General features: G+C 35.6%; 2 protein-coding genes across 2 annotated transcripts in view; one reads left to right on the top strand and one right to left on the bottom strand.

The window, feature by feature from the left end:
- LOC104842621 (putative ATP-dependent RNA helicase TDRD12) overlaps positions 1-13,176 on the top strand; it is a 37,821-nt gene extending 24,645 nt beyond the window's left edge. The window contains exons 19-28 of the mRNA XM_010585109.1: positions 1,537-1,724; positions 2,059-2,269; positions 2,805-2,897; positions 5,122-5,291; positions 9,355-9,476; positions 10,481-10,538; positions 12,190-12,303; positions 12,389-12,542; positions 12,623-12,689; positions 13,049-13,176. Coding sequence (XP_010583411.1) covers positions 1,537-1,724; positions 2,059-2,269; positions 2,805-2,897; positions 5,122-5,291; positions 9,355-9,476; positions 10,481-10,538; positions 12,190-12,303; positions 12,389-12,542; positions 12,623-12,689; positions 13,049-13,134 — 1,263 coding nt within the window. The 3' untranslated portion in view covers positions 13,135-13,176. The remainder of the gene's footprint in view (positions 1-1,536; positions 1,725-2,058; positions 2,270-2,804; positions 2,898-5,121; positions 5,292-9,354; positions 9,477-10,480; positions 10,539-12,189; positions 12,304-12,388; positions 12,543-12,622; positions 12,690-13,048) is intronic.
- Positions 13,177-16,654: 3,478 nt separating this feature from the next.
- SLC7A9 (solute carrier family 7 (amino acid transporter light chain, bo,+ system), member 9) overlaps positions 16,655-20,664 on the bottom strand; it is an 11,614-nt gene continuing 7,604 nt past the window's right edge. The window contains exons 8-12 of the mRNA XM_010585110.1: positions 20,277-20,380; positions 19,372-19,468; positions 18,446-18,595; positions 17,673-17,847; positions 16,655-16,719 (exon numbers count right to left, since the gene is read on the bottom strand). Of these exons, the coding sequence (XP_010583412.1) occupies positions 16,655-16,719; positions 17,673-17,847; positions 18,446-18,595; positions 19,372-19,468; positions 20,277-20,380 (591 nt within the window). The remainder of the gene's footprint in view (positions 16,720-17,672; positions 17,848-18,445; positions 18,596-19,371; positions 19,469-20,276; positions 20,381-20,664) is intronic.

Below are 20,664 nucleotides of genomic sequence, written 5' to 3' on the forward strand. Positions count from 1 at the left end.
TGACGTGTTCTGACTTGCTGAAAAATGAGCATATTCTTGCCTTGTCATTTGAAACTAGTATTTTCATTTGCAGTATCCACAGAAAATGGGATACAGCTGTTCCCTTATCTTCTAGATGGAACAGTTATGTCCTACTCTAAGATGTCAGTGCTTTTTGAAAACCATTGTGATATAGAATGCTGTTCTAAATGGATTTTTTTTAATAGTTTCACAATCATGAAACATTCATGGTTATTGAGTTGACTTTGCTATGGTGTTTCTTCACATCCCAGTAACAGTTTGTATCTCCAGCTCTCTTCACCTGGCTTTTCAGTCTCTTCTATACTGGAGTGTCTTCCTGTACAGCAGTATTGTACAGTCTGTCTTGTCTCCTTGCTGGACGATGATTGCTGGGGGCAAGTGTTTAGATGTTGGTGCTTCCTTCCAAAGTTAGCACTTAGGTCTAAGAAGTGCTGGATGCCTTACATTCAGATGAGCTGCTTCTGCCTTCTTCCTGTCCTGTCTTTTGCAGAATTCAGGTGCCTTCAGGTCATGCATTTAATGGGTGTTATCCATTCCCAAGAGTCATAGGTTGTCAGAATAGAAAATAAGGAGAACTGGGTGGATTCTTTGGTGTTACTCCATTTCTGCCTAATAAATAAGCTTTTGTTGGTAGGTATGAGTTCAAACCTTTTGACAACCTTACATGTATCTGGTGTTGATGCTGGATGGATTTGCTGGATTTAGTGGACAGATTTCATGACACTCTTGTTAGAAACTTGCAGTTACCTGGGGTGCACTCAAGACAGCGGTTGTGGCCTCTTAGATTTCCTCATCTACTTCTGCTGACTGCAGAGCCTGGGTGTCTGTCCTACAAATCAGTTACCACTTTAAGTATTCACTTTCTGTTTTTTGTTTGGAACCCAGTCTAATGTTTCCTTCCTTTAAGTACCTCAAGTTGTATTGTGCTTTTTTAGGATTTTTTTTTTAAGTGGAAATTACCTTTCTGGTCCTCTTACTACCACATCTGGCCTCATACACGCAGCTGTATCTTAGTATTTGTGCCTGGCATGACCCTTTGGATGGAATGGACCCAGTACTTTATGCATTGGTGTTGATAGTAGTGTATTCATAGTTTTTCATTTAAGTAATTTGAGTGCAAAAAGAGTGAAGGCCTTGTGTTTCCCCAGTCAGTTCTTCTAAAATTTGCTGTAAGTTGGAGAACACGAATGGTGTGAAATGTCTTAGTGGTTAGTGGCTTGGCAGGTAATAGTATAGTTCACTGTTCATTTCAGTGGAATACCACCAACTGAGACCTAACAGTTCTTGCTCTATAAATTTCTGTCCACTGTTAACTGGACAATGGGCGGTTAGTATTATTCATAAGATTATGAACAATATAACAACTCATAATCTTCTGAAATGTGTGTAAGCAGCAGCATCTGTTACCTCTTTGGGCTGGAAAGAGGGAGGTGATCTTGAATTTGAAAACTTATATTTCATTAGTTTAAGAAATCATCCGGTCCTCCTTTTTTCTAATGTACTTTATGCTTTCAGATACTGCCTCTCCACATTGTAAATGCAACAAACTACTTTGGTCGAATAGTAGATAAACAAAAGGACCAGTATACAATTCTTGCTGAAGAAATTAATGAGTATTTTAAGAAACCTAGCAATAAAATTTCTGTTAAAAACGTGGAGAAGCTGGCGTTTTATGGATTATGTGAGAAAACACTTTTTCACAGGTAAAAATATTGGGGTTTTTATATTATTCATGTGCACTTTTTAATGCAAAGTAATTTAAAACTTTCACTGTTTAGTTAAAAAAGTCAACCCGCCCCCAAAAACAGCAAAAAAATCCCTGCTTTTCCAATCATTCTTTAAAAAGCTATCACATACTCTCTTTAAGTTACCAAATGGAAAACAGAATGACTACCCACATGCACACACACAGATTGATATTTTGCTATGAAAATACCTTTTTTAATCTACTCTTGTTTAAAGAAAAAAAAAAAAAACAACTTCTTACAACTGATTATATGAATAATAATTCTGTGTTTCTCCTCCTACTGCATGAAGGGTTCAGGTACTAGAGATTTCCCCAAAAGAGGAGGAAAATTTGTTCTTTAACGTCAAAATTAAATACATAGATGAAGGCAGAACAAGTCAAGTTCAGAGCTATCAGCTGCTTCACTTACCTGCAGAGTTTCAGTGTCTGCCACCTCAGGCTGTGGAATTTATAGTTTGTAGAGTGAAACCCATTGATAATGAAATTGAATGGAACCCAAAGGTAATATCTACCAGGTTTCACATGGTATTTCCTTTATGTTCTTGAATTTCTCTCTGTGTGTTATTTTCTACAAGATGACAGTTATGAACTGCAAACTGAGTAATCAAATTTCATTGATTATTAGTAATACCAATAAATATCTGCTATTGGGCCAAGTTCTAAGAAGTCAGGTTTCTTGTTTTCATACAAAATAATAAAGTGAAATTTATGGGATTTTCTTCTCTGATTTAAATGGCTTCTTCAAGAAAAAGTTATTGCTGCTTTTGAATCTGTGGGGAGTAACAGGGGAAGGTTAACCTTTGTAAATTGACCTGTGTTTGAGTATTCTTCCATTAAGGAAGCTCCTTCCTTAAAGGCTAATACTATTTTATCCTACAGTAAAGTTGGAGTATTTCACTAGTTTAGTCAAAACTGGTTTTATTTATTGAATACCCTTTTCATTGTTAAGATCAGGAGATTGTTTCATTATAATTAAAATAACTGTAAAGTTATGTTGGTATACATATCAAGTGCAGTGAAAACTTGTTTTCCCTAGGTAACTCATTATATTCATAACAAAATTAAAGGAAAACTACATGAAGCAAAAATAGTACATACCTTGGGAAATACAGCTTGGGTTGACCCCATGGTAGGTATAGAATTTAGCATTACAAAATATTTGTATCTAAACTCCTTTACAACAAGAGCACCCATTCTTCTCTTTCCTTTTGTCCATTCCTATTTTAATTTAATTTTACATGGTATTCACATAGTACTGTTGGTTATTTTACTGTGATGCTGTCCGAGTACTGCAACAGGTTGCTCAGAGGCTGTAGAGTCTCCATCCTGAGAGATACTCGGAAGTAATCAGGACATGGTCCTGGGCAGCTGACTCTAGGTGACCCTGCTTGAGCAAGGGGGTTGAACAAGATGACCTGTAGAGGTCCCTTCCAACCTCAATTGTTCTGTGATATATCTTTCTTGTGTATATATACATATATATACATATATATATATATCTTGTGTGTGTTTGTGTGTATATATATATACTTGTATATAGGTGGAATACATGACTAAGACTTGAACTTTAAATCTGGAGAGCTGAATATGCCCCAGTAACAGAGCACCAAATTAATTATAAATGTAATCCAGACTATTCCGCAAAGTTCATAACAAAAGTATATTTTGGAAGTACTAGCTTTTAGGGCTTTGTCTTGTAAAATCAATTCAGTAGTTCCTCACACATTCCTCTGAAAGAATGAAACTTTAATCCTCCAAGATTGATGATACCTAAGATCTCTTATACTAGACTTATTTATATATGTTGTCTTTTATGGTTCTTGCACTAGTTTAGAGTTAGTTTTAGTCTAAATTTTTCTGCAAATTAAAAAACACTTTCAAGCTTTTTTTCCTCTTAGTTTCTTGATCAGAAGAAGAAGAATGAGTGCTCTTGGTCTTGGACTTTTTTTTTTTAACAATTTTACTTATGCTAACATCTAGAAGACTTCTCGGTCTTGCAGAGTGTTAATGTGTAGTGTTGTGCGTTTTTCTTCATAAACTGAATTTCCTTGTGTCAGCGTTCAAAAGAGGACCTGTAACCATCAGTTGGGTATGAAGGCTGTCATTCTGACCTTTCAGATTAGTAAGATTTTTTTTTTGCACCTTCTCATTGCAGTAATCTCAGACATGTGATGACATTGCTTTAATAACTGGTGTTCTGAGTTGATTTTTTTTTTTTAGGTTTTCCTGAAATTAAAATGTTGCAGTCAGTGCCACATTTCTGTTGTTCTGTCATTTCCCTGGCCTGTAAGAAAGGCAGGGACCAAGCATTCCTGTTGGTAGTGCTGACTGGAAGGGGGTAGCTAGGGAAAAGTTAGAGTATGTCATCCATGCGATGATGTTTCCTCGAAGTATTCTCCTGTTCTCCCAAAACTTTGCAGGTAGGAGATTGCCTTAGGGCTGTGTTTTATTTGAAAGGAGATTTTTTTTGAAAGGCAGGAATCTATTCTGATAGTTATATCAAAGGACAAAAAATCAGGTGTCTTTTAAGCCTTTACTAACAGCATGAACAAGCTAGTTGCATTTTTATGACGTCTATTAAGAAATAACTTCATTTTATGAGCAAGGAGTTCTGTGAAGAATTGTTATCAAAGGTAGCTCACAAGTTGAGGGGTTTGTGGGGGTTGTTTTTGTTTTGGTGGGGTTTTTTTATGATCTGGACAAGTTCATCAGAAGGGCCTCCCTATACCTCAGGATTGTGATGTGCCTCTTGTGGCTGCTTGGTCCTGCCACAAGTACAGTTATTCCTGTGTTTTGGAATGTGTCATGCTATGTTTTCCATCTGATCGTTCAGTCAGCTGAAAAACAAAGTGGAAAGAGAAATGATCTGGAAGTAACTCTCATTAGTAGCTTCCTTTCCCATATGGTATATCTCAACCTTTCTCCAATTTCTATGCTTTTGGTTTTGTTTAGGTTTTGGGTTTTTTTACCATGCACACCACCGCCCCTCCCTGCCCCAGCAGTTTTTTTGTTATTTGGGTCTAGAAGTTATTCTAGCTATGTGGTTTTGATTTGCTATGATTTTGGCTGTAATTTGTGTAATCAAGGCTAGGATTGTTTACTTCATTGCATCTTGGTTCTGTTAAATGGAACTAGCTACTAGTTACTTGAGCCATTATCACAACAAAGAAGGTGGTGATACTTTGAAAACAATTAAACATGGCTAGGCTCCTGTTTGAGGATCAGAGAAAATGAATTGCTTACAGGTATAAGTAAAACTTTAAACACCCCAATTTATTTAAAGAACGGCTTAGAGTTGGGAGAGAGACCATTTATGAACTATGGTTTCCATTTAGTATGTTTTATAATTCAAGGTCCGGGTTACCAGGCTTTCAGATTTGAAGATGTCGGTCAACGAATACAACATTCGATCTGAGATTTTGTCTACGGGTCTGGGAACTGATAATCCAGAACATATAACACAACTTCAGAGGTTGTGCGGACACATAAAAGTATTAGATGATGTAAAGAACTTGGAGCCTTTGTAAGTGTTTACACATTTTTTTCAGCATATACTTTACTAAGAAAAAAATTCTATTATTTAATTTTAAATGGATTTTTTCATTATTAATATTACTGAATGTGATTCTCATTTAAACACGGAGATAATAGTGTTTGTGATATGTCTGCTTTCCTTTAACTATTCGTTAGCCACATAACCATCATGGAAAGAAAAATACCAATTCTAGAAAATTTTAAACTAGTATTTGATGTAGATAGTCAAGCTTATCATAAAACTGTGTAGTCTGAATTCAAATTCTCTTATCTTTTATTATGATCAGTGGCTTTCTTGAATGCTTACCAGTCAGTACATAGTACCAGTCAGTACAGTAGAGCATACTATTGGTGTTTGTACAACTGCGGAGTTCAAGCTGGAAAAGGTAAACAGTTTACTTTAAAAGGATTAGGGTCATACATCTAATGAGTATGACTAGATGATGGTTTTTGCAGTAACAGCACTGTACAGTTGTGGCTTTTTTTCCTTGCCTTGTAAACTTTTAGAACTGAGTAAATGCTGTATGTGGTAAAAGGGCATATCTCATTGTGGTCTGTCCTGGATCCTAGGACCCTTAATTTAAAATGCTTATGAGCAAGACATCTGTAGCTTTTTTTGTTCTGGCCTGTGTGTGGCACCTTGTTCAGGAGTTTCTTTAGCCACTTATGGCTTTCCAGTTTGGAGAGCCATCATTGAAAATATAATTTAAATGCTGTTGTCTGACCAATGAAGTTTTTTTAATATTTACAAGGAAGAGGGAAATCTCAGATATTTTCTTTCAGGGAATAAATACTGCTTCATAAACAAAAAAAGATCCCTGGAATACCAGCATGGGCACTGAATGTGTTGTCTTAGGGTTGGGCAAGTTAAAGGCTGCTGTTTCTGTGACTTAGCCAGTCAGCAAGATGAGGAAGCCTAACCTCCTCCGTAGTCCAGTTCCATCTTAAATTGAAGTTCCTGCATTTCTATCTAGAACTGTACCAGAGTTTAATCTTAACAAAAGGATTTGGTTTTTCCCATATTTTGTTCAACCTTAAAAATCAGTATTTGAGAACAGTGTTTGCACTGTTGATGCTTGGAAGGCTTTTTTTCAGGTTTTATTCCTTATGGAGGAGACTCGGGCTTTGAGGTTTCTGCTACCTCAGGCACGATTTTTTTGAATTTATTTCTTCTTTCATGCTGTTACTGAACAGGAAGGTTGGTAACTTCCTAATGGTCACCAGAGCATGTAATGCCAGAGATCAGACAACTTGATTGTGGTGCTGTGTGCGACAGTTCCATCTCAAATATCTGTAATGCAGCTGCATGGATTGCTCTTTCTAGATTCACTAAGCCTGATACTACTGCTGAAATATTCAGAACTGACTGCAGTCTTTTTTAGTAAGGTACTAGTTAAATAAAGGGGACTGAAAGAGCTCCCCGAAGGTGGAATTGACTGAGTAACTCCACTTCTGTTTTTTGCAAGAATATCTTCTCCCTGTTTATAGAAATGCATCGTTACATGTTGATTATGCAGATTTCGGATGCTTCACTGCAGATTTAAATTTTATAAAAGAAATTTATGCTTCTTAGGATGTAGCACATCACTTTGCTTTCCCTTAATCTGTGCTAGTTCAACAAGCATTCTGTATTACTGTTTTTGTCTAGGATTTGTGTGTGCAGTGTGGTAGTCTCTTACCAATTGTCCTTCATGGCTGTGAGTATGGCTCATTACTTAACAGGTACCTGTAATACTTACATCATCCTGTTTTACTCTGGTCATGATAATTGCATCAAAGAATGCTTCTGCCCAGTAAAAGATTTTCTAAAATAACACAAAGATAAAGAATTCTTTTCATGCTATTTTGAAAACAGTCATTTCTCTCTGAACTACTTGGTGAATTGCCTATGTTGCAGAACTCCTCCTGACATCAGCAGCCCAAATCCCCTCCCATTAGTTTATCAAGCAGCGCTCAGTATAGTGGGTAAGCTTTCTGTTCTTTTGGCTCAGCCATTCACTTCAATTATACGTCCTTGCTAGAGAGTGCTGGTCTCTCTGTAATTGTTCCTCAGTCTCCCTCTTCTTAGTTCCAAAGCCAACAAGATTCTTCAGTTAATTAAATGCATGTAGTTTGTCACATGCAGTGCAAGGATCTTATCTCTGTGACCAGAATGAAAGTGGTGTTCTACTTCTCTCACAGATATTAAGTCTTCTAGACCAGCGGACCTTACCATATGTGGGCTGCGCAGCCTTTCAGGCAAGCTTGGCATAGTCACAATTTTGCATGTTGTAAACAGCACTTGTCAGCAAGATCAAGTTCGGTTTTAATAGCCTTAACAAACATTTTTATCCTGGGAAGAAAATGGCTCACATCTTCATCTCCAAGGTGACATGGTCTGTGGATATAAGCAGTATCCATCACTTATGAATAAAGCCATTCTGTCTCTGGGCCTTCTCTCCAAACTTTTTTTATGATAATGGAGGAGGTCGTGGCCCATCTCTAATGCATAGGCAGCTCTCTAATTTACTACCCTGTTGACTGTTCAATAGATGCACAGTCAAAGCAGTAGATCCTTCAGTCTCTTTACGTGATCTTTGGATATTGTCCCATGAAGACTTGACAAATACTCCAGTCACTTCTGATTAATGGTGTTTGAGAAACACAGGCTGTCTTTCATTGCAAGTGTTTCCACAGTTGGAGAGGTACTAGGCCTAGGTTGATAAGTGGGGTTTTTGGCAGGAGTATCTTCTACTTGTTGCAGAATATGCAGTTACATGTTAGTTGTGTCAATTTTGGGTGCTTCATTGCGGACTCCACGTACAAGGCTTTTGTCTAACTTTATTTGCCCAGTTTTCAGCCTCTTACCAGCCTGGTGAGGCACCTTCTTGCCTGATGGCTGTTTTAGGGTTTCTGTGTGGTGTGTGAGTAATCAAACATTTCTGTAGAACTTTGGGTGCTTTAGTGTAAGATTAGACTCTCTCAGACTTTGGCTTTCCAAAGCTATTCATTAAATCATAGGAGACCCTTTTAAAAAAAATGTGTGATTCCTTCAAGTATATAGCTCAGAAATAGTTTCTAAAAAATACTCTAAGTTGAACTTGCTGTGCTGTATTTTACCTAGCCTCAAAGAATTGTTTAGTCAAAATTACTCAGAAAAGCTGATAAGCATTTTTTAAAGTTGGAAGTGGTTAAAGGTATCTCTCGGTCAAGATTAAAATTACTTTAATCTTACTAATTTACCTCCAAAGTAATTAAGATAAGCTGTGTCAGTTCTGAATAAAGATGACTGCACAGATATTTAATAGTGAATCTACAATATGAATTAATTTAAAAGTTAGTATTTATTTATGCAGACTGAAACATTAGGTGATGGCTGACTAGACTGGTTTCAGTCCTCTTAATGCCACTAGGTGTTTGGAGGTAATGGAAGAAAGTATTTTTCCATTGAACAGATGACTCACTGTTCCAATATTATGCAGTGCTGTGTTCTTTTAAGTAATATTCTGACAGAGACTTCCGAGGCTGTTGCAGAATAGAGGGTCGTGGTGCCTATCTCTGAGCTCTCAAGTAGTTGCAGTGCTTCCTGAATGTTGAGTCCAGCTAGTGAAACCCGTATCTGTACAGCTGGAAAACCAGAGGTCTCTTAGTAATAGGTGAAGAACTTTGAGTGTTCTGAAATTTTTACTTTTTCCAAGTCAAAATGAAATACAACCAAAAAGCTCCCAGACCTACTGGAATTCTTTGTGAAAGGGAATAATTTTCCTGTCTAAGTCTATCACACACAGTAAGGCAAATAGATTTTCGTGATTCAAAGGAAATGCTGGTACCACCAGAATTTTAAATGTTCTCCTAACTTGGATTTCTGTATAAATGCTTCTTACTGAGTTACTGAAGTTCAGCAACCCTGTGGTGAGATTTACGGTTTGCTAGAAGTGCATTTTATTATATTTTTTGTATATATTAGAAATTAAAACTTAACTTCAAAAGAATTTCCAACTATGGTTTAGAATCCTTTAAATATTAAACATATTTAAACCCTTTCTTTTAAAAATGTCTTTTTCTGTGTTCAGAAGCATGAAGGAGGATACAGCTGGTCCAAAGAATGTGTCTAATCCACAGAACATGTCAATGCATGAAAATTCTACTGAAAACTGTAATTCTTCTAAAATTACTTTTGGGGATCATCAGTGTGGTAAACCTTTTCATTATTTCCAAAAATTTTAAAAACCTAATTAAATTTAACTGCTTAAATGTCAACCTAAAAGTCACTTCACCAAATGCAGACTTCTCTGAGTGTACAGAATAGCCCCATATAGCTAATGTTTACAATAAGCCACCAATACCTTGTAGTTAGCAGCCTGGAGATGCTGCAAGAGTAAGCCCTGTTAATATAGCTGTATTACTATTTGGGAAATATTTTGTCCTTCAGAGACTCAGAATTGTTTGGCTCTGAATGGAATGTGTGAGCAGGAAATCTCTCCTGTGGAGAGGTTGAGCATTTTCCTGTCAAAGGCCATAAGGCTTAAGGAGGTTGAAATCTTGAAATATGAAGTAAATAACAGCATTGTTCTCTGGGAGGTTTTTTTTTTTCCTTTTTAATCTAATGCTCAAGGATGTGATATTTAGTCAGTAGAAGCTTAAAAACATGACTTTGTCAGTCATAGAAGGGGGACAGAGGATGATCTAGCAGCAGCTGGCATGTGAGTTTGGAGCAATGAAAGCCGAGTGATTAAAAAGTTTCAGCAAACAGAAGTCAAATAAGATCCTGGTGTGCTTATCATAGAAGGCTTTTTTTCCTGGTGTAGTAGAGTGACTGTACTGCCATGTTTCAAGCTGTGATGGTAACATCAGTATTATTGTTTCATCCCTGAAATGCTTAGTAAATTTCTAAAGTGACATGTTTCAGGTTTCAAATAAATAATGTCTTGAAACCTTTACCTGACCTTGGAAAACTGCATTTTTTGATGCGTTTTTTAATTTTCTCATACCAACTATAATATTCTTTTCAGTTGCATTATTAACTTTATTAAATCTTTCCAAATAGGAAGTACCCAATATAAATGCCAAATACAATCTTGCAGTAGTAATTTGATTGCTAGCAAGTTCTTTTTATGATGGTACTGGGGTATTCTGGAAGTATCTGCTTTCTGTAGTATACATAAGTATAAAATATCTTTCTGGATTTCTTAATTTTAGATGGTGTTGTAGCTCAAACTAAGGAAACAGAAGAGTCTACCCTGCATCAGCATATATGGTACAAAAATTCAGTGATTTGTTTCCATGCTTGCTTCTTAATGTGAACTGCCAAACAGGGCAATATTCCTTACTGAGATTGTCTGTTTTGTGAGTAAATGGGTATAATACAGGTGGAAGTATTTGGTTACATCAGTGCTGAGGTTGAGAGATTACTCTTGCTGTTAGATATATATGTATATATACACGCATCATCTTGTAAATTCCTCAATTTAAATTGCTCTTTTGCTTACTCCTGGAAGTTAACACTACCTGTTGAAATTATGTACATAATTTTTTATTGGACACCATAGTACTGGGAAGTGAATGAAAACAAATGCTTTTTCAGCTCAGTCCATGGCTATAAACTCTGACTTGCACTTGTCTGGATTATGTTTTAACCAAAGACTGTCCTATTTTGAGGTCTAAATTGTAACTCCTACCCTTCTGTCTCTGTGTATAGGTATTTAATGAGGTGAATTAGTATTGTGTCTCTCCCCTTAATGTGATTCTGTTCTTAAAAAGAAAAAAAAGAAATCTGTCCTTATTCTGAGAATGTGTCTGCAACACAAAATTGTGGCCCATTTCCTTTTTTTTTTGGTTTTTGGTGTGGTGGTGGTGGGTGGGTGTTGGTGATGGGTTTTTGTTTGTTTGAAATTGGATTAATTATCCTTATTCCTTTGCAGATAGGACAATTTCTGTTGCTAAATAATTTGAGAAGCATGCAGTGAAAATGAATGCTAGGTTTGGTTTTGATTATGAATACGCTGAGGGACATCTTAGGTGTGGTTTGTGGGCAAAGTCAACAGATAGTAGATCCTGAGAAGTTTTTTAATTTCTTACACGCTTTGAGACTAGGCAGTGCTTCCCTTTTGGTAGCTCATTCTTTTTCTTCTACCTATTAATGCTAGTTATGGGTGACTAACATTTTCTTGTGCAAATACCGGAAGTATTTTGTATTTAGCCTATTGGAAAAGTTCTTAGTAGGGTGATTGAGTCCATATGTATCTCCTTCTGCAGCTTGGCTAGCACAGTTTAAGATCCTCTCCATTATGTAATACATGTTGAGGTATGGCTTAGCAGTTAAGTTAGTGAGGGTTTGGATATGACTGAGGGTACGATAAGGGGACTAACCTGAGTGAATGGATATTGTAGTCTGCTAATAGGATTTATCTTTCACTGGTTAAAACCTTTCAGCATTTTGGGGTAAGTTTGTGGAATAAGTGGTTGAAAAATCTTGATGAGAAATGTGTATTTGTGTCTGTGATCAGTTGAAAAGTTTACTTTCAGAGGTTGGTCTTGCTACTGTTACCTTTTCCTTTGTCATTTCAAGATTAGGCTATGATAGCATCCTTAAATGAGGCAGTAAGTTTGATTCCTTTAGATATCAAAGTTAATGGAGTGTGTCTCCCCACTTGAACTAGTAGATGGGCTCCCCCAAAGACTGAGATTGCAGTGCTTTTGTAGCAAGTTTGGCTAGTGTCCTATCATGTGCTTTCCTGACACTGCTATTCAGTGTCAAATTATCACAATTGAGTACACCTACAGATGCTGAAACTTAGCTGGTTGTTTGTAACCTAATGGGAAAATTCTGACTGTATGTGAGACCGCTTGTCTAAAACTCAGTTGTTTTCTATTTTGGAAAAAATCCAATTAAACCTCCTTTATTTTAGCTTTCATCCAGAAATAAAGTGGTTTCAAAATGAAGAGACTGTTACCGTGAAGGTAAAAATAGCAAGTGTAGCTGACTGTAAATGTGAGTTCTCTAAAGAGAAGGTGGTTTTCAGGTAGGTTTAAGAAATGTAAGTATAATAAACAAAATGTTTGACTGTCAGCTTGCATTTAACTTTTTTAAACTTTTTTATAATGTAGTGCTTGTTCAGGAGACAAACTTTATTTGGCTGACATGGAGCTGCATCAATATATACTTGCAGAAAAGTCTACATGTGTGATTAAGGATAAAGAGGCTATTATTGTTCTTGTGAAAGAGAAAAAAGGAGCATGGTGCAAATTACTGAAGAACAAGGTGAAGTGGAAATTAATTTGAGAGTTACTGAATTCACTGCGCGTCAGTGCAGGTATTTCAAATAATGTTTTTGTCAACAGAATCCTCAAGTCTCTCTTGATTTTGAACACTGGGAAGATTTTGAAGATAAAAGCCCTTTTCCAGTTGGTAAGGAATGAATGAATCAGTGTTTATAATGCATAAAATGATTAGCATCCTTATTTTTGCATAGGCTATATTTGAAACAATCGTTTATTTCAGATATGTGACACTTAGCTGGCTTGCTCAAATTCTCTGAAAACACATGAGAGGACCTCTAATAGTGAACTGTAGGCAGCAGGGTATTTTTCTATCACAATAGCACAGACAAAAAGCAGCTTGAAGTAGTTTTTTAGTGTTTTGGTCTGGTTTCTAGTCTAAAGTTGGGGTGTTGTCTTGGTTTTGATTTTTTTAGTACTACTACATATTTGTTCTGAAGCTCTTGTTTTTTCTTGCTTTATAAATGTTACTTTGCTAATTACTTCTAGGTACTAAAAAACTGTATTGCCCTGCTGCAGTAACGGAAGAATTGGTTGAGTCCTCAGAAGACAGTGAAACAGAAAGTGATGAGTAATTTGTAGACACATCTTTTCCCTCTGATAAGAATTATGCTTCAAAATAGTGTCTCTTGCATGAGTTTTTTCCACTAAAATTGATGAAACTAAACGTGTAGGTTGCAGAACTGTCCTTAATTTTAGGAGGAAAATAGCAAACCAACTCCTTAGCTTTGGGCTCTGACAATCTGAAGAAATCCTCCATAGAAGAACATTGTGTATGTTTTCCAGTGCCTTCACTTTAAAATTGTTGGCTGTAATGATGATGTGCATATATGTATGTGTGCTCTCCAAACACATCTAAAGATTTAAACTTGGGTTATGAAGCAGTTGAATTCATTAGTGATTACAGAGCTTCTAGTTTACTTTATCTGAGTGAATTTGCTGTATTAGCAATTAGTAATTTTTTGAAGTTTCACAAATCCTAATGATCTGTCGATTGTTTCTACCATAACTTTTGCATTCACACAGTATCAGTTTGTTGGCAATCATGACATTTGTCAGTTCTGCATCAAGAAATGATGCCTCAACTCCAGTGGCAGTTTTTTTCACTAGATTGGGAACATGTTGACTTGGTATGAAATACTGTACAGTGCAGCTCACTGTAGTAACTAACTGCTGCACAGCTTTTGTGGAACGAGCACTGTGATAGTAGATTCGGTATTTGTTTTCGATTTGACATTTTCACTTTTCATGAATGCTCTTATTTCATTACCTCTCATTTCATGTATCTAAAACTTTTCTTGTTTGCAAATGAACAATAAAATTTTGTCTGTTTAGCACTAAGGCTTTGCCTTTTAATATACCATCTTCCAGTAAATAATTTTTTGCTGTTAGATTTGTGCACATCCAGAACATTTTGCAGCAAAATAGTGATGTAAAATATATTTATAATAAATAAATCTGGTATCGATCTCTTTGCATCTGTAGATTTTAAAACACATTAGTTTCCCCAACATAACTATATGGTTATTTAGAATAGAGATGAGACTTTACAGATTTATTTTAAGAAGCCTAAAATATTGTTGTATTCTTGACTAGGAAGAATATACTTGCTCGTTGGGGATTATTCTTTCAAGGAACATTGGGATACCTTTACTTCAAGAATGGGAGGAGGACTCTATTAATATGTTTACACTGGCAGTTACAGGTTTTCTAGTATTAGCATATAATGAAGCTGCTTCTTTCTGAATATTTAAGAATATTGCTGATACCAGTGGAAAACTGCCATGTGACAGAAACCGTTGTAATTGTTGATGTATGGCTAAAAAATTTAGTGCTGTTGGGAACCTGAATACAACTGAGCTTACATATAACTTTTACTTGGGTACAGGTACATGCAAAGCTATAACAGTTGTAAGAGTACTTAAGGAAATAGCTAATGTAACTGTGTTTTGGTCTTGTTCTGCATTATGATGCAAAGAGATGACTGTCAAATCACCTAATTAGAAAAAAAAAAAAGGTGTGATGAGGCAGGATTTTTTCCTTTGCGTGTTTTGTTCTTTGACTTGTGTGATATCTAAATATAATGTAAGGTGATTTTTCTGCTGGTAGATAAATCTAGTGGGTTATTTAATAGACATAAATTACCTGTAATTTTTGTTTGAAAAACAAGACACCTTGTATGAGGTAGAAGCAAAAGCTAGTTTTAGTCATAATGTTCTTACCAGCTGCCGAGAGCCAGTCTATAAAGACCAGTGTAAAAAAAAAGTAGCAGTACATTCCAAGAATATTCTTTTGGCCTCAAGCAATTTTTGATCAGGGTCTTCATGAGGAAGATGTTTTCTGTGGACTTACTTGAATTAGTTCAGTTGAATTTTGGAACATATGTAAACTTCTAACGTTTATCCTGCACTAAGGAATTCAGTAGTCAAACAACATATTTTGTGAAGAAATATTTTTTTCTGTGTCTTGAAGCCATCCCTGCTCCGTCTGCTTGAAATCCTGTACCCTCTGTAGTTGGAACAGATAGCTTGCTTTTCCCGTTTTCTTGTCACTTTATGACTCTGCCCATGAACCTCTGTCATGATATTTCCCCTCATCCCCAATCAGGTGTTTCCATTTCAGCCTTCAAAATTGTAGATATTCATTCCTCGTACAAGTTTTCTGTTCCTTTGGTCTTCCCTGAACCTTATGGTTCTTCTGTTTGAAGTGATGTTTTTAGCAACTGGAGTAGAGGAACAGCAGTTTTTATAGAGTGACTGGGACAAAACACTGTGGCAAGTAGGCACTTTATATGTAATGACATAATTACAATTTTGTTTTGTTCTCCATTGCCTTCTTTAGTCACTCTTAACCCTCTTTTTGCTTTTGTTTTACCCTGATTGCACATGAAACTGGTATTTTCATGGATATGACAATAATGACAAAATCTCCTTCAAATGAATCGGAACCCATTGTTTTTATATGCAACTTTTGGTATTGGTTTTCCATGTAGGTAGATCCAAAATGAAATTATGTAGGAGCTTAAGTTTTATTTATTTCTTTGTAGCTGCAGGATGATAGAAATAGCTTCTTTAGTTGAATTTGCTAGGCTAGAGTTAGTATGGACTTAGGATCTTAAGCCAGTTGCCTAATAGTCTTGTGTTATATATTTAGGATGAATGTGCTTGGAAGTTGTTGAGAGGACTTGTGCTTTCAGTATAAGCAGTCGTTCTCAAATTAATCACTTTAAAATATTGACAAGTGACTTGCTAAAAATCCTTTCTTTATCCATTTGCACAGAGGGAATATAGTAGTAAAGAATGTTACCTAGAATCCGTAAGTTTCTTGGGCAGGAAAAGGAAAAGCTGCTTACGTCTATATGTTAATGTAGTATCCATTTTTTGTATTTTATTTTCATCAGCTACCAAATGGAGTGTTTCTAGGGTGATGAAGTTACCTCTGTAAAGTCACGTTCATGATGAGGGTAATTTTTGTGGCATTTATTCACTGTTCTATAACTTGGGTGGTGTTGGAAAAAACGGATACCTGAGAAACTAACCTTTAATTGATTCTTGTTTTAATTTAAAAAAAAAAAAAAAAATCAGCCTCTTTTCCTGTCAACTGTGCTTTCCATTTTTACTTGATTCCCACTTCCTCAGTCCTTCAATTTTTTGATAGCTAGTGTTTGGTCTGAGAAACTGAGAATGGGTTAGTCTGGTTTTACGTTATTTCTGTGCTTTCTGTGTAGGCTGTTGAATGTGATGATGTAAATGACAGCTGCTTTGTTCTTTCAGCAACATGATCAAAAGCATTTTGACCGTGTTGCTGGTAAGTTTTGCCATCTTCATAACTGAAAAGTTCCTCTTGTTTATTTTGAGTAGTTCTAATGCAGAAAACAAGATACTGTAATGTATTGGCAAACAAAGAAAACAGCTCTGGTGGACACTACTCTGGCTCAGAAATCTTTTATTCTTAATTTATTTAACATTTTTCAAGTATTAAAGTGTTGCAGAAAATAATACACCAGCATGAACGTAACAATTTCAAAAGTATAAATGTGTGCCAAACTAAATTGAATCTCCTTCAACCAGTATAGCACTGTACATGTAAAAATTTTTATTCAGTAACGTCTTCTGCTGGAACAACTTCCAAAAGCATCTGAAGGTGCATAGTGATGGGCTCTGAGAAGAAAAGTTGTTGTTAGAGGCTTTATGAGATAACAGTATTTCTATTCAGACTTACACTATTTTTCTAAGTGAGGAAATTGTCCTTGTGAGTAGTTGTCTGTCTTTTCTGTATTTGTATCTCAAAAAATAAGGTGAGAGGAATAAAAACAATCTTAAGACCCAAGCTACAACATTCCAGGGTTTCTAAACTTGCTCTTATAGAGTACAATGCTTCTAATTGCAGAATTATATAATATTTAATAACCCGGGGGGCAGGAGAGACAGATGATGGATTTTTTTTTAATGTCTATAGAACTACTAATTCTGTCCTCTTCAGCTGGTTCCGCTTACCCTTTTAGAAATATCTGTGTATCCTGTTTTCCCTGAGATAATTGCAAAGAGTTTCTCTTGTGACTGTGCAAAATAATTTTATAAATGGTCACACTGGTTTCTTGCAGCTTTTACTTTACTCAGCAGCACTGTGATTATTTTTGGTCTTAATGCTGTTAATGTTTTCTTTAGTAAGTATAGTGAAATTGATAACCTGAGCTCAAAGCACACTACTTCGTGGCATAAGAATGTATGTCTGCTAATGTTTAGTTAATGGCTAAAGCAATATTTTGAAATACAGACAGTCGAAAAACTAACTTTACGGATAAAATAGTTCTGTTAATTTTAAAAGTCAGTTTCTTTGTACTACTACAGTGATGTATTGCTCTTTTGTGAATTAAGTTTTGTTTTTCCTGAAGTCAGGCATCACTTTTTTCCCACACGAAGGAGTTAAATCACAATCTTCAGTAAAGTTCACTATATGCCTCTTACTATATGCCTGGAAAATTGCCTCCCTCCACACCCTGCTCATGTGATTTAGATGGGATGGACCACATAATGAGCTTCATTATGATCATTAATCTAAAGCTTAGCAATGTTTTGTTGAATTTGGAGCTGGCTATCCAAGGTATACTTACTTGATATTTTTTGGGGCCAGTCGAATTTAAAATGAACAAAAAGTACATAAACTATAAGTCCACTAAGTATAAATAAAACACAGTACAAATAGGCCAATTCAGGTGCACTGATGATTGGTGCCAATACCAGTAAAATAGAGACTAACGTCACTATGACTGGAATGATGATGGGTATCTGCAAGATACAAAGCACAAAATTACTTGTTTGTTCTTTTGCTGTTCTTACAGAAGTTGCACATATGAAAGAAGAATATTTTTATGGCCTTATGCATTTTTTTCCTTTTAATATTTCTGTCATTAGGTGGGGCACTTGAAAGAGTAGCAAGAATACAGATAGGGAAAACTCTTTTGCTAAATCATTGACCAAGGTCTCTTTGTCTGTATTGCAAATTGCTGTTTAAAAATTTGCATTTTAATGAATCTGGGACCTGACTCCAGTGCAATGACCTGGGGCGTTATTTCGGGTACTCTTTCAGTGGTAGTCTGCTGACTGCAGTTTCCCATCACTGAAAATCTGGCTTATGCCTGTGGTCTGTGCAATTAAAATAAACATTGTGTAATCTTTTCCCAGTCCTTATGAGCTTTGTCCTAGTGCAAAACTGGAACAAAGAGAAGAATTACAAATAAATGGCTAGGTTTCAGGTAAGGGAGGAAAAAACAAACAAGGAGGCATCTGCCTGAGAATGTTGTTTAAATATCCAAATATTTAGGATGTGTTAGTGTTTCAGTATTTATGGGAATGGAGGAAAACCAATATTGAATGCTGAACTCACCCTGATTGGTCTCCTGAGTTCCTTTCTCGTAAACCTCATAACGATGAGTGCAAGTACAGTTAAACCATAAAATATCCAGACTGCAAAACTAAAATAATTTATGAGTGTGTTGATGTCACCAGGGATAATATAAATAATAGCAATGGCCCCCTAAAAATGAAAACAAAAATTTATAGAGTCTGTTATAATAAGAAGGCTGAATTTTACTTGTGTCAGTGTGTTATGGTGTTCCAGAGTATGATCTGTGAATGCTTTTGCTTAAACATTTCGGTAGGTGTATTGCAACACCTTTAAAGATGGTGTCCGCGTCCTGCCAACGTGTGTTTATTTTTGTGCGCAATCTTAATTCCATTTGAAGTCAAAAGACTTAAAATTTGTGTGCGTTAATTTGTTGACTGTGTATCTTGGAGTAAGTGAAGATACTAAATATATTTTTAGGTTATTCAAGTTGCTGGGAGTCAAAGAGCAATTGAATTCTTAACTTATCTTGTTTTACCTTGAAGATAAATGGTTAAAATAAAAATAACAAGATATTCTAGATTTATTTTTAAATGTATTCGCTGAATATAATTTTTTTTAGTGAGATGTAAATGCATTCTTACAGGGAGCAAATAGGGTAGTGATAGCTTGCTTTCAGGCACATCCTGTGAAAGGATTTGCCTAATACTAATCATTCATTTAACTTTTTGATTTGTTTTCATGCAGTGGATTCTTAAACATTTTAATTTTAAAATCCAGTTCTGGAATGAAACTGTTCAAATTGCGAATTTGGGGGGTTTATATAGTCTTTTTTTCCTAATATGTATTTAGCAATTTTCTTGTCTAGATAGTCAAAGATATGTGTCAAGATGGCTGGTAAGAAATCGTGAAAGCATGTATTTAGAATTTTTGTTGATAATTTTTCTGTACTTAGAATATATACTTACATAAAATATGATAGCAGGTGCTGGTGTTAAACGCTTAACACTAATGTAAGATAGCACCTTTAGCATGTGCCCTTCACGACCTGCAACATAAACAAGTCTGACAAAATAAAAACAAGGCAATCTAGTTAGTGTGGCACCTAGACTTTTAACTGGCATTTCTAAAAAAAACAAAAAAATAATAAATTCATTTTCAGGCTTGTTTTATTGTGTGACTACATCTGACTATAATTTTGTCAGTATTTCCTTTGATATGCAGTGGGATTTAAGGAGTATTGTAGTACACTGAAGTAAGGGTAATAACCAGTGTTAAACTAGTGAACCTGAAACTAATTTCAGAATCATTAGTTTGCATTTTTTCCAAAATAATTTTAAATGTTAGCTACTGTATCCCTTTTAATTATTTCCTTTTTAATTTGCTTCATATCAAAAAAACTACACTGACAGCCTTCTGTCAGAAAAGTTGGTCTTTACAGCCCTATCACATTCAGATGGATTTGAAATTTTAAAATATTTTGAAATAGTAAATGGAAGCATTGAACAACTGATAGGAATAGCTTCTCTTTACAATTCTTATCTTTATCATTACTGGTGTAGTCATGTTCTTACTGGTAGGGTTTTTTTAACTGTTTGATTCTTAGCTTTAAATTTGTTGAGGGGTCAAAAAAAAACCTGTTGTGCTGTATCTGCTTTGAATTAAGAATAGGAGACCTTATTTTCTAATTTTTCCAACCTGCATAGCCACTGTTTCTTTTTGAAGATTAAAGATTTGCAGGTACTTAATTACATTTTGTACATTTGGATCAGAAGAATCTATCTTTATGTGTGTAGATACATAAGTGTATATATATAAATTTTTTCCATCCTTTAAAAATTTTCATTTTAAGATATTTAGAATGGGAGCTTACCTGCCTGCAGTAAAACAGGTCCCATTGGCAGATCCAATTGTAGAAAAGGCCACAAAGAGAGGAACTATCCAAGAGGCTGGATAAAGGACTCTATCTCCGAATGTCTGGGATATGGGATCAAAGTTAATCATTTTTGTCATTTTAACTACCAGATGGCATATTCAGTAGTGTTGGAGCCTCTTTAAAAGTACAGTAAATGGGTATCTAAGGTATGTTACCAATAAAAACATACGTCGTATATTTTGTGTAGTTATTAAAGAATGCTTTGCCAAACAAAGAGCTGGATTAATTCATGAACCACTCCTTTATAGAGTGGAATGCTGTTGTCATGGTGTTTTGAGATGCAGCATCTTTAGGAAACACTGGGAGACAGATGTGAAAAATACAC

The sequence above is a fragment of the Haliaeetus leucocephalus genome, unplaced genomic scaffold, assembly GCF_000737465.1.
Source record: "Haliaeetus leucocephalus isolate CR32 unplaced genomic scaffold, Haliaeetus_leucocephalus-4.0 Scaffold92, whole genome shotgun sequence".
NCBI classification, from domain to species: Eukaryota; Metazoa; Chordata; class Aves; order Accipitriformes; family Accipitridae; genus Haliaeetus; species Haliaeetus leucocephalus.